We start from the raw sequence: 13,019 nt of genomic DNA, 5'->3' as shown, positions 1-13,019 counted from the left end.
CATCTGGGGTGGAGTAGGGGGCCGGTTAATTCGCAAAAAATAGAAAAAATGAAGTATTTTTAACTTATGAGTGGGAGATTGGATCTTAATGAAATTTGATATTTGGAATGATATTGTGTCTCAGAGCTCTTATTTTAAATCCCGACTGGATCTGATTACATTGGGGGGAGTTGGAGGGGGAAACCTAAAGTCCCGGTTTTGCTACTTTAGGTACTTCCAGGTAAGCTAGGACGATGAAATTTGGCAAGCGTATCAGGGACCGGACCAGATTAAATTAGAAATAGTCGTTTTCCCGATTTGAACATCTGGGGGGGAGTGGGGGGCAGGTTAATTTGGAAAAAATAGAAAAAATGAAGTATTTTTAACTTATGAGCGGGTGATTGGATCTTATTGAAATTTGATGTTTGGAATGATATTGTTTCTCAGAGCTCTTATTTTAAATCCCGACCGGATCTGATGACATTGGGGGGAGTTGGAGGGGGGAAACCTAAAATCTTGAAAAACACTTAGAGTGGAGGGATCGGGATGAAACTTGATGGGAAAAATAAGCGCAAGTCCCAGATACATGATTGACATAATCGGAACTTATTTGCGCTCTTTGGGGTAGTTGGGGGGGGGAGGAATTCTTAAAAATTAGAAAAAATGAGGTATTTTCAACTTACGAACGGGTGATCGGATCTCAGTGAAATTTGATGTTTAGAAGGATATCCTGTCTTAGAGCTCTTATTTTATAACCAGAACGGATCTGCTCTCTTCGGGGTAGTTGGGGGGGGGGGGGTTAATTCTGAAAATTAGAAAAAATGAGGTATTTTTAACTTACGAACGGGTGATTGGATCTCCATGAAATTTGATATTTAGAAGGATATCGTGTCTCAAAGCTCTTATTTTAAATCCTGACCGGATCTGGTGACATTGGGGGAAGTTTGGGGTGGGTAAACCTAAAATGATGGAAAACGCTTAGATTGAAGGGATTGGGATGAAACTTGGTTGGAAAAATAAGCAGAAGTCTTGCATACGTGATTTACATAATTGGAACGGATCCGCTCAATTAGGGGGGGGGGGTAATTCTGAAAAATAATAAAAAATGACGTATTTTTAACTTACGGAGGAGTGATCGGATCTTCATGAAACTTCATATTTAGAAGGACTTCGTAACTCAGATATATTATTTTAAATCTCAACCGGATCAAGCGTAATTGGGGGGGGGGGGCAGTTGAGGGGACCGGAAATCTTAGAAAATACTTAAAGCGGTGAGATCAGGATGAAACTGGATGGGAAGAATAGAAACCTGTCTAAGATACGTGACTGACATAACTGGACCGGATCTGCTCTCTTTGGTGGAATTGGGGGGGGGGGGTATTTTGAAAATTGAGGTATTTGTAACTTACGAAAGGGTGACCAGATCTTAATGAAATTTGACATTTAGAAGGATCTTGTGCTTTAAAGTTCTAATTTCAAATTCCGACCAGATTCTGTGACATTCGGGAGAGTTGGAGGGGGAAACCGGAATTCTTGGAAAACATGAAAATTGGGGTATTTTTATCTTACGAATAGATGATCGAATCGTAATGAAATTTGATTTTTAGAAGGAATTCATGTCTCAGAGCTCTTATTTCAAATCCCGACCAGATCTTTTGACATTGAGGGGAGTTGGAGGGGGAAATCTTGGAAAACCACTTGGAGTGGAGGAATCGAGATGAAGCTTGGTGGATAGAATAAACAAATGTCCTTGATACGTGATTGACAGAATCGTACTGGATTCGCTCTCTTTGGGGGAGTTGGGGGAGGGGTTCAGTGATTTGGCGAGTTCGGTGCTTCTGGACGTGCTAGGGCGATGAAAATTGTTAGGCATGTCAGGGAGCTGCACAATTTGACTTGATGAAGTCGTTTTACCAGATTCGACCATCTGGGGGGCAAAAGGGAGAGGAAAAATAAGAAAAAATTAGGTATTTATAACTTACGAGTGGGTGATCAGATCTTAATAAATTTTGACATTTAGAAGGACTTTGTGACTCAGAGCTCTTATTTTAAATCTTGACCGGCATTAAGCCTCTTATTTTCCTTTTTAAATCAATCTATTGATTTTTAGAATTTTGTTAGAGCTCATACCATATGATCTCTTGGCTCTTAGCTCTTCTCGCCTCGTCACAAGTGCCATATGAGCTCTTAGCTCTTGTTTTTTGTAGTTTTTACCTTTTTTTAGTTTTTTTTTTTACTTATGTCCTGGTCGTCATTTATATTCCCTGTGTCCCGGTCGTCATTTGTGTCCTGGTCGCTTTCTCTTTGAGTGTCCCGGTCGTCATTTATATTCCCTATGTCCCGGTGTCCAGGTCGTCATTTGTGTCCCGATGTCCCGGTCTGTAATTTCGTCAGTCGACAAACATGACGTCAGTCGACACACAAACATGACGTCACTCGACACACACACACACACACACACACAGACAACTTATTTTTATATATATAGATATACATATTTATATAATATAATATATATATATATATTTATTTATATATATATATATACATATATATATATATATATATATATATATATATATATATATATATATATATATATATATATATATATATGTATTTGAATATGGCTAGTATGTTTCTTTTCCTATCATACTAGTAACATCAATAAAGTTGAGTAACGTTGCCCCTAACAAACATTTAAACATAGGAAAATATTAATATAATAAAAGGAACAAATTAAATATCCATTTTTTTTTAGGTGTTAACAAGTCATAACCAAAAGCCGAACAGATTCCATATACGTCTTTCCTCCTTGAATATTCCACCCTCAAGGTCCTCCATTACAGTAAAACAGTAAATAAGCTAGCAAAGATGCTTCGCAACATATTTTTTTGGTAGAATTAGCTCAAGGACTCTCTGTGGCTATCTTTTCTGACTGAGGACCTGACTAACAGTTAAGAAACACAAGTTGAGAAAGGTAATATTGAAACAGGTAAAATAAAAATGAATAAAGTTAAATTAAGCAATGACGTAATGATCAGCTTAGAAGTTCTTTTTGAGGCTTACTCAGACTTTAGTTTGGGAAATCTTAATTTGGTTTTTTTGCCCTTTTTTCTAGGAATGGGTTACTGCAACTGACATTGTAATAGTTCTCAACCGACTCAACACTTTTGGTGATGAAGTTTTTGGAGATCCAAAGGTGCTGAAATCTTACTTTTACGCTATTTCTGAGATTGCTGTTGGTGGACGGTAAGTTTTTTTTTTTTTTTTTTTTTTTTTTTTTTTTTTTTTTTTTTTTTTAACGCTTATAACGCACCGTTTTGTTTTATATCAGAACCTTGATAGTGAACTAACCTTAAATAAAAATAGTAAAACAATAATAGTAGAAATATAGTGCAATATTGAGTCCAATTACTAAAAGTATTCGCATCGACTTTCACATCAATGAATGGATTTCGCCCTCAACTGGAAGATATAAGCTATTTTTACGACGAACTATGTCCCGCGAAATTATGTCAATCAGGCATGGAGAGAGGGATATTATCTTAAAGTGGGGGATCAGAAGAAGGATAGGTGGGTTTTCTCTCAGTGAGGGGTATTTTTATGCCTCTTGAAAATAGAAGGAAGTATTTGGGGATTTCACGAAATTAACCATATTGTATTTTCTGTGTACATCGTATTAATGTTTTAGTGGTAAGTGTCGGTTAGTGGTAAAGTTGAAGTTTTATTACATTTATTCTCGGTCCACATATGTGTGATGTTTACTTTAAACGCATATTAATTGTCCTGGGCCAAATTTAGGCCTAATTGACGCACATTTGTGCGCTATGATTGGTTATCGTTACCGTTTAAATACTTGGGACCCTATAGATGATTACTACTAAACTAGCAGAATCGGACCTACTGAAGTGATAATCGTGAATAAACATATTGAAGTCAAATGTGATAAGATGTATTTTTCAAAAAAAAAAAAGAAATAACACAATCACAGATCCCCACAAAGGGTCCAATGCCCGTAAAAGGCCAATAAATATTTATTATTCAATAAACATTATCTTTGCTCTGGCTTCTTCAAATAAGCCTGATTTCTTTTCTTGTTCAATTCAATTTATTCTATAAAAAAAACTTTGAACAAAATGGATAAACAATTAGCAGCCATTGAGCTCTTGGGAGCCTATGTGACAAAAAAAAAAAAAAAAAAAAAAAAACAGATTCCATCACGGAATCAATAAATACAAAATGAGAGAATATATAAAGAGTTAGTCAACCGTCATTACCATACGATTTTACATCTTCAAAAGCGGAGATGCCTTAGCACACATACACAAAATTTAACCTGAAAGGAAACTACCCTAAAAGGGGAGGAAAAAGAAAAAAACTTGGAGGGAAACTAATAACCATAGTTAGCTGTACAATTTTTGCCTTGGTCTTTTCACATAATAATTATCATCCTTGAATTACCTGTGGTGGTACTCATAAGAACGATTTCAAATTTTGCGCTCATATCTGAAGATGGGAGAGTAAAGTATGGGGTAATGACATAATTATAGTTATGAGTTTACTTGAGAAGAGAAAGAAGGGACAGTGCAGATATATTCCTAGAGTGGAGGTGTGTAATGCATATAAGTTTTTACACTTTACTTTGAAAGTCGTTCTTCTGTTTTGAATACGTTTATCTCAAACTGCAGAGTTTTAAGGACACCAACTGTTGTCTTCTGCTCTTTTTTTTACTCTACCCATGATCTCAGAGCTGTTAGATATAGCTTTGATTCAGAATATTGTAAAAAATAACCTTTCTTTTGAGCCTACCGAAAATTTATCTTTTATTTAACTAAGTTACAGCTATTTATAATTCAGAACAGGTGTGAAGCTATAATGTTTCTTTTAATGTATATAATTGGAATGAAAAAAGCTAGATTAAATAAAACCAATTTTTTTAGGTGCAAATGTAATGGGCATGCCTCCGAATGTGTACCCAGCACATCAGTGGACGGTGAAAGTCGCCTTGTATGTCGCTGTGAGCATAATACAGATGGACCTGATTGCGATATTTGTAAGCCCTTCTATAATGATCGACCATGGAAAAGAGCTACCTCTCAGGATGCCAACGAATGCAGAGGTAAAAATGAAGACCTTTCCTATTATGGTCCCTAGAAATTTTTCACGGAGAGGGGAGGGACCGCTGGCATTCTCCTGTGGGGTGAGACAAAGGTCATAACAAGGCTTCAATGCCAGGAAAGTGTTCTTCCCTCTCCCCTAAAGATCGGCAAATAGTCACTTCTTATATATTTTTGGTCTCCTTGGGGGCTGATGCCCCCAGGTGAAAAAGAATTGCTCTTCCAAAAAATGGAAGCGTTATTTTATTCAGAAAGAGGTGTGCTTATTAAAACATTTAGAGAAAAGTCCGAAGCAGCGGTTTTTTATCAGAACTCTTAGTTTTCAAAGCCCTTTTGATAACACCTGTTTTGGCCATTGGAAATTTTTCTGAGAGGAGAGAGAAACCACAGTCATTTTGCCAGGGGATAGGGGCAAAGATCACAACAAAGATTTGTTGTCAGAATAGCGTGATTTACTGCCCCCCTCCTAAGGATAAAAAAAACATTCAATTGATATACATTTTGGGTCCATCCGGGACAGATGCCCCATAGTCCTACTGTTTAGAATTTCATTTGCATAACCAGCGTTGACTATAACTTGTTGAATTTTCCAACCCTGTTAAAACTTCTGAGTTTGACATGTAGAGTAACTAGTTTATGGTTACTTGCCTGAGCATTCAACCCTTCCTGCTGAAAGAATTACTTGAAGTTGTCATTATTATTTTACGAAAAATTCTGGTCTAGAAATATATCTCGGTATGAACTGCCAATAGATGCTGTGTGCTACTGACGCGAAAGTGGCATTTGTGTTTGAATTTATTGGGCTGAGGGAAAGAAAGCATCAATTGATGGCGGGGAGGAGATAAATTGTAAAAAAACACAAACAAGTGAACTGCGTTCAAACTACATTATATTACGGTTAAGATCACAAGAATCTTGAGCTAAGACAAGCAAACGTTTTACTCTTAAAATGACTTGAACAAGTCAACATTGTTATTGTTGAACTCTCATGTCTCGTCAAAAAAAAAAAAAATATCTGTAATACGAAGCAAAGAATTTATATATATTGGTAAAGGAAAGAGATAAAAGTTACTCAGAACAACTAAACCCAATATGGAAGACACTGTAAATATACAAAAGCTTAAGAAAGCACAGTAAAAGAATGAAAAATAGATAAAAAGCGCGCGAGAGGTCAGTAAAAACTGAAATTGTCAATATCCTTATGGTAATCTCCTAAGTAATGAAACTGTACTCAATTCTCTACAGTGAGTTTCTTTATGTATTTGCCTATGAGGAATTTTACATCCGTTTTAACAGACGCCCAAAATTAAGCTTCGATGAAACCCAAGAGTTCAAACAACCAAAATAAGGATATGCAAAGTTTTATCCTGAACAAAAATAGGTTAGTTGTTGCCATGGAAACACCCAATTGCCAGATGGCCTTATATATAGTATATGTGGAGGCGAGGTTCAGCTAAGATCTCAACTAGTTTTATAAATATTTCGTGCAGTACTTTTTCTATGATTTTGTATCTTCTCTTTCCGCAGAATTTATGGACGAACTTCCAAAACTGACTTAAAACTCTTTTGAATTATTTGTCTCGTGCTATGAATTCTGCCGTTCCTGTTGACCCAGCCTTCACCCTCGCAGATATTTTTTACGCAGATGCGTGACCTCATTTATATTAAGTCAACAGTAAGCCATTTAAAAGTATTGTCGTTTTTGAAGTGTCAATTGCAGCCTGTTGAAGATATCAGCCTCACTGTCTAGAACAAGGTTAAATTCCTTGGTGTTACGGTTGACAGTGACCTGAAATGGCCTTCCCGCATTATGCTATAGTTTAAAAAAGTTCAACAATAGAATTAGTCTATTGTACTAATATTAGTTGTGAACAACATTCATTTTGTAGCCTACGATAAAGCAAATAAAAATACTAAAAGTATATACGTTCTACCATTCAGATTTGTTTTGGCTTTTAAAAAATTGTTAAGAAGTTTTACTAAGCGTAAATTTTGTTAAAAGTCGCACTCAAGAGTCGTGAAAACTTTTCTGTCTTAGAAAATTCAGTGAATGATATTCAAGCTGAAAGATACCCACTGAAGCTTCTCTTTTACCTTCGATTGAGAGGAATAATTATTATTGTTACAGCCTTTTTAAGAGCAGAAAGTGATTGGATTATCAAGTGATTGCAAATAAAAGTTTGTTCTGTTGAAAAGCCTGCATCTCTTGGTATTCACATACTTTAAAGAAGGTCACAATTTCGGTGAATGGAAATTCCATAGCCAATCTATTTCTTATGGTCTAAAACCCTCACCACGAGGTATGGAGCTTCTATCTTGAAATTATTTTTTTAACTCCCCACGTATGACGTCATAAAATCATACCACGAGAAGAGCCAATCCTATGGTTGCATCATCCCTTAGAAAGTGATATACGACGTCGTCAAATCAAACTGTCATAAATTGCTAAAGGCAAAACTAGAAATTTTGCCTCATTTTCGAAACACTTTGGTAAACACGGAGCAATAAATAAATAAATGAAAATAGAACAAGGGATTGAAATGGATCAGACTGGTCCAGTTATGGACAACCAACAAAATGAATGACAGGGAAATGACCAGAATAGGAATAGACCCAGACCGAACCCTTTAACATGTTTTTTTCGGAATCTCAAAAATTAGTGCTAATATTGTATATGAGGTCGACTTGGCATAGATGGATTGTGGTAATGAAATTGACGAATTCTAGCTTTTTTAGTCTTTATCAAAATTGTGGCTGTGGATGTCAACATTACAAAAGCTGCATGGTCAATTAATCGACTTTTGCTGTTTGTTGAAGTAATAATTTTCCCCTATAGACTGTGTAAGTTTCAGCTAATTGAAATTTTTTTCTTTGAACTATGTTACCTGTTTCCTGTTGTATAATATTTTTAAAAATTCATAATAAAATTCTTTTAGAATGTAGCTGCAATAACTTTAGCAACCGTTGCTTTTTTGACCAAGTCCTGTATGATAGCACTGGCCATGGTGGCCATTGTATTGACTGCAGAGGTAACCGAGATGGTCCAAACTGTGAAAGGTGCAAAGAAAACCACTATATGCTTGAAGATGGCTACTGCACTGATTGTCGCTGTAATGAAATTGGTAAGTTGGTTTTTCTTTGATTGTGCGAAGTGCTAGTCTAAGGTATACTAAGCCCTTTTTTCATGGATTGACCTATTAAGATAAGCTGCCCCTTTCGAGTTTTGTGACACCCTTAGCAGCAAGTGAAGCCGATTAAATTAGCGTGTAGAAGGAACTTTGCATACACCAAACAGGTGTATCTCATGTTGGATACATTGAGAGGCTGTCTAGCTATACAGATAAAGCAGCCATATTGATGCGGCTTACTTTGAGTCAATTTTGAAATTTGATCAATCGCTGGGTGCTACCTTATAAAAATTTATTTATTTGATAAAACCAGTTCTATGTCGGTGAGTTATAAGAAAATTATTTCGTGCCCATTTTTTTATTTACGGTCTGTAATGACAAACTAATTATTTCTTACTAGCTGTCGGGGTGGCGCTTCGCGCCACCCCAACACCTAGTTGGTGGGGGCGCTTCTCGCCCCCCAAGCCCCCCCCGCGCGCGTAAGTCGTTACGCACCATATTAGTTACGCGCCATTGTAGTTGTGTCCCTGTGTCCCACCTGTGAATATCTATATATATATATATATATATATATATATATATATATATATATATATATATATATATATATATATATATATATATATATATATATATATATGTTTTTAACTACGTAAAACTTGCGAATATACAACATTCTTCGCTGTCCCATTGTCTGTGCATATAAATAGATTGTCAGGTTTACTTGAATATTTTCTTGTACTATATCTATTCAAACATATTATTATACTATATCTATATCTATATTGTATTATTATACTATTAATTACAATTGTTTTCACAGTGCATTGTAATATGATAACAGCTGTAACGTGAAAGCCTGTCACTGTTTCCAGCTATAAAACTTTCGCTTTTTATTTTTTTTAACTTGAACATAAACTGACTAAAAATTTTGTAAGAAGGGTAGCCGAGAAACGCGGAAAGGGAGGGGATAAGAGTGATGCTCTATTGCTCTGTCCTTGCTAGATAACCACAAATATAGCTAAAGCGCAGACTTTCGCAGAATTAAAAAAAATCTCCTTGCAAAAACACCTTTTTTTTCAGTATTTGTTTTCCACCCCACTGTTTATATTTCTACAACCCTGCCAACTCACTTAGAACAATCCCAGAGAATATTATCACGAAAAACTGGGTCTCACTTTATATTTTCTGTAATAGTATCCTAATCCAGTAGCAGGATCTACTTCAATGTCGAAAATGTTCAAAACAATATCTAAAATATTTGTTAGGAGAAAGTTAATAGCAAAAACTTGACAGCTATCGCTGATTTATGTTTCTTTACAACATATACAAAATCGAACTACACTTGTAAATATAAATCAAACTATAAATATTAACTCTTATTATACATTTTGACGAAAACCGGGACGAAAGAACTACCATATCGGTTTGTTCTTGCTTTAACGGGAACTAACTTATCTTGCTTTCTCGTTGTTGATGGTTGATCAGGTAGAATGTCACGGTGCTGAGATTTAGAAAGCAAGAACTTTCCAAAACTCAGCGTATTTTCCAAATAGAAATTGGTCTTTCTTTTGATATGGCTGAAAATAACAAGGCATTTATAGCTCGGGTACTTCAATGCGAAGGATTACACCTTACTCCTAAGTTTTCTTATTTTTTGACCGTTTGCTCCAACATTATTCAACAAATCTTAAGGAAAATGATAAAGCAAGACATAGTCCTATGATCATCTATCTTACAGGATCCGAGAGTCTCCAATGTAACCGTGATGGACGCTGTATGTGTAAGCCAGGTGTCACTGGAGACAAATGCGACAGGTGTGCCGATAACTTTTACGATTTTGGTCCCCAAGGCTGCAAGCCATGTGGTTGCAATGTTGCGGGGAGCTATAACAATCGTCCTCAGTGTGACCCTTCAAATGGAGTTTGTGCATGCAAAGAAAACGTCGAAGGACAACGTTGTGAAACGTAAGGAACTTAACTAATTCATTTTGAATTAATTGCTTGGCTAAAAAATAGTCTGTATTACTCTCATTTTTATCAAACCAAAATCTTTTTATTTAAAAGAAATTACAAAACTGACAACACATCTTTTCTTTTCATCGTAATATTTGACTTACAAAGAATAAAACACAAGCAGTCAAAAATCCATGAAGTCAATTTCAGCATTAAAGTCAATTAAGTTTAAACACTCTATGGTATTACTATGGTCATAGTTCAGAATTATAACACTGTACGAAAGCGGTAACGAGCTTTCTTTACATCTCTTATATCGTGGTACAATCAGGTTTAGCTGGAGAACAGGTGTTTGCCGTTTATCGAGAGGATCGTTGAATCGCAAAAATAACTGAATCTGTTGGCTAGTCTAAGGCAAGAGAAAAAATTCCCTCCAAGAATGCTGTGGCTATGGAACGTAAATGATATCTGAGTGTAAATAGAGAAAGACAAATACTTAGAGAGAAAAAAACAGCTAAGGAATAAAACACATTAGAAAGTAATAAAACACCATGGTTCTAAAAATTGCCATAAATAAATAGTTAAAAGTGTAGTTACCTTATTATAGTGAATTGTTGTTCTTGCAGATGTAAGCCTGGTTTTTTCAACCTTGACGATTCTAACGATTTTGGATGCAATCCCTGCTTTTGCTTTGGCCACAGTTCTGTCTGCAGGTCTGCGCCAGGATATTCAAAAAGTAAGTAAAAATCCCCGTTGTAACGACCACAAAAATTGCTGACACTACTTATGCTGCTTATATGTTGAGCCATGGTTCGTTCAGTTTCGGCCGCCAGCTGTTCAAGATACTGTGGTCCTTCCCTTGAATATTTTATATCTCTATTAACTAGAACAGCTAGTAAGCTAACACGATTGCTTTAAACTAAAATAAAGCACAGATATTAAACAATTGTGAAAGTAAGTGGTCAAACCAAATAAAATCATGACAATATTGGAGCAAATATGCTATAGAAATAATTCACTAATGTAAAAACTTGTATAAATATAACTTCTACCCATAGATTTAAGGTTGGCTCCCTCAGTTTCATCACTAGAGGTTCTGGGTTCCGACTTCTGTCTTTTTTTTTCCTATTTTTAAAGGCCTAGTGTATTCATTTTCTTTGCGTAAAATGACAACCCTGTCCAAAAATTAGCTTGAAGAAAGCTCAAGAGCCAGTTTTCTAGAGGAAAACTAAAGGTTTCGGCTTCTGTCTCGTAAATAGGATGTATTTACTATTCTCTACTATTACTATTCTCTACTCTACTATTCTCTCTGATTTACTATTTTGGTTTTATCTCTGCTTTACTATACCTCTGCTTTACTATTCTCTACTTTTTTCATTAAGCTTGATGCTTGGGCTGTAAGTCTTCTAAATTTCCACCCATGGTTTTAGCACTAGGCTGTGGGTATGGCATATCATATTGCGAAAAGATTGTCACAAATATAGTAGAGTTACTAATGAAATGGTTTTTGGCCAGCAAAAAGCCGGCTACATAGACTTCCTGTACAAACAGCCATAGAAAGTCCACCCTATAGACTCTACCCTGTAAGAATTAGATGTTTTTTTCAGGAGGAAGGGAGAGAGGAGGGTCAGAGTAGTTTTGAAAATACGAAAATAGTGGTTTTTTAGGCCATAATTTTTCTAGGGAGGAGTCCTTATGAGTAATCTTGGAAGGGAGAAACCTCCCTTTGATGGTGATATTTTATCTTCTACATTAAGTTTACATTTCATCTTTTACTTTTACATTAACCTATCTTCTACATTTATATTTTACCACTTACAATTTTAGATTCTTTTTTAAGAGAGAATTAATTTAAAAAACTTTTTCCACAAAACAAATTTTGCAAAGAAAAGTAAGCAGCTCCATGTAGCTAAAAATGAGCAGAAATAAAGTCAGATAATCTTTCAAGCGTAAAACTACCACAAACCACTATCAATAAATAAATGAAACTCAAAACGAACAGAAATTACAATAAATAGCCGAGTCAAACTGAAAACTAGGAGAAATTAACATGAGTAGGGCTGATAAACCCCATGCCTTCTCAAGACCAGAACATAATTTGCGCTAAGATATTTTATTTGTCTGGGATAGTTTAATAAGTTTATTGTCAAAGTCTTTCATCAGAGAACTTAAATGTTTTTGTGCTTTTTTTTTTGTATATGTAAAACTGCTATTAACAAAAATATCTATTCTGCGTTCACTTTCCCGTTGTAAACTCAAAAACCATTCTAAGCCTTTCTTCCAAAGTTAAAGTAAATCTAAATAAACTAGGCCAGAACTCTTCTTTTCGAGCTCGAAACTAAAGAACGAACTTTTGAACATAGGTTTTTCAATAGCTTATTTTTTTATATTTTTTTTTTATGCATAAAAAAAAACTATTTTTTTTTGTTTTTTTTCTCTTTATCAGCCCAGTACGTTGCTGCAGGTTGACATTTAAAGAATGACTCAAAAGCCATTCTAAAATATTTAAAAATATCTATATGAAAAATACCTCATATAAAAAAGAATGCTATCATCATTAAATAAAAATAAGAGGAAGCTCAGGTCCTCCACTTTATATTTTGCGAATTGGCTTACTTTGCCTGCCAATTCGCATGCAAACTGAGATATTAATTATCAGTTATTAATCTTATTTTAGAACAAACTTATCTTGTCTTGTGCTTTTTTAAACAAAAATATCTGTTTTGCGTTCACTCTCCGTTGAAGACTCAAAAGCCATTTTTAGTCTTTCTTCGCTGGTTAAAGTGAACTTAAATAAACTAAGCCAGAATTCATCATTTCACGCTTGAAATTAAAGA

At 35.2% G+C, this 13,019-nt stretch overlaps 1 protein-coding gene across 1 annotated transcript in view; it reads left to right on the top strand.

Annotated features, from left to right (window-relative positions):
- LOC136027153 (laminin subunit gamma-1-like) overlaps positions 1 to 13,019 on the top strand; it is a 119,919-nt gene that overhangs the window by 29,770 nt on the left and 77,130 nt on the right. The window contains exons 5-9 of the mRNA XM_065704135.1: positions 3,101 to 3,231; positions 4,923 to 5,101; positions 8,036 to 8,221; positions 9,969 to 10,194; positions 10,809 to 10,918. Of these exons, the coding sequence (XP_065560207.1) occupies positions 3,101 to 3,231; positions 4,923 to 5,101; positions 8,036 to 8,221; positions 9,969 to 10,194; positions 10,809 to 10,918 (832 nt within the window). The remainder of the gene's footprint in view (positions 1 to 3,100; positions 3,232 to 4,922; positions 5,102 to 8,035; positions 8,222 to 9,968; positions 10,195 to 10,808; positions 10,919 to 13,019) is intronic.

This window comes from Artemia franciscana, chromosome 5, assembly GCF_032884065.1.
Source record: "Artemia franciscana chromosome 5, ASM3288406v1, whole genome shotgun sequence".
Classification (NCBI taxonomy): Eukaryota; Metazoa; Arthropoda; class Branchiopoda; order Anostraca; family Artemiidae; genus Artemia; species Artemia franciscana.
The sequence above is the reverse complement of the archived record's forward strand: the minus strand, read 5'-3'. Positions and strand labels throughout refer to the sequence as shown.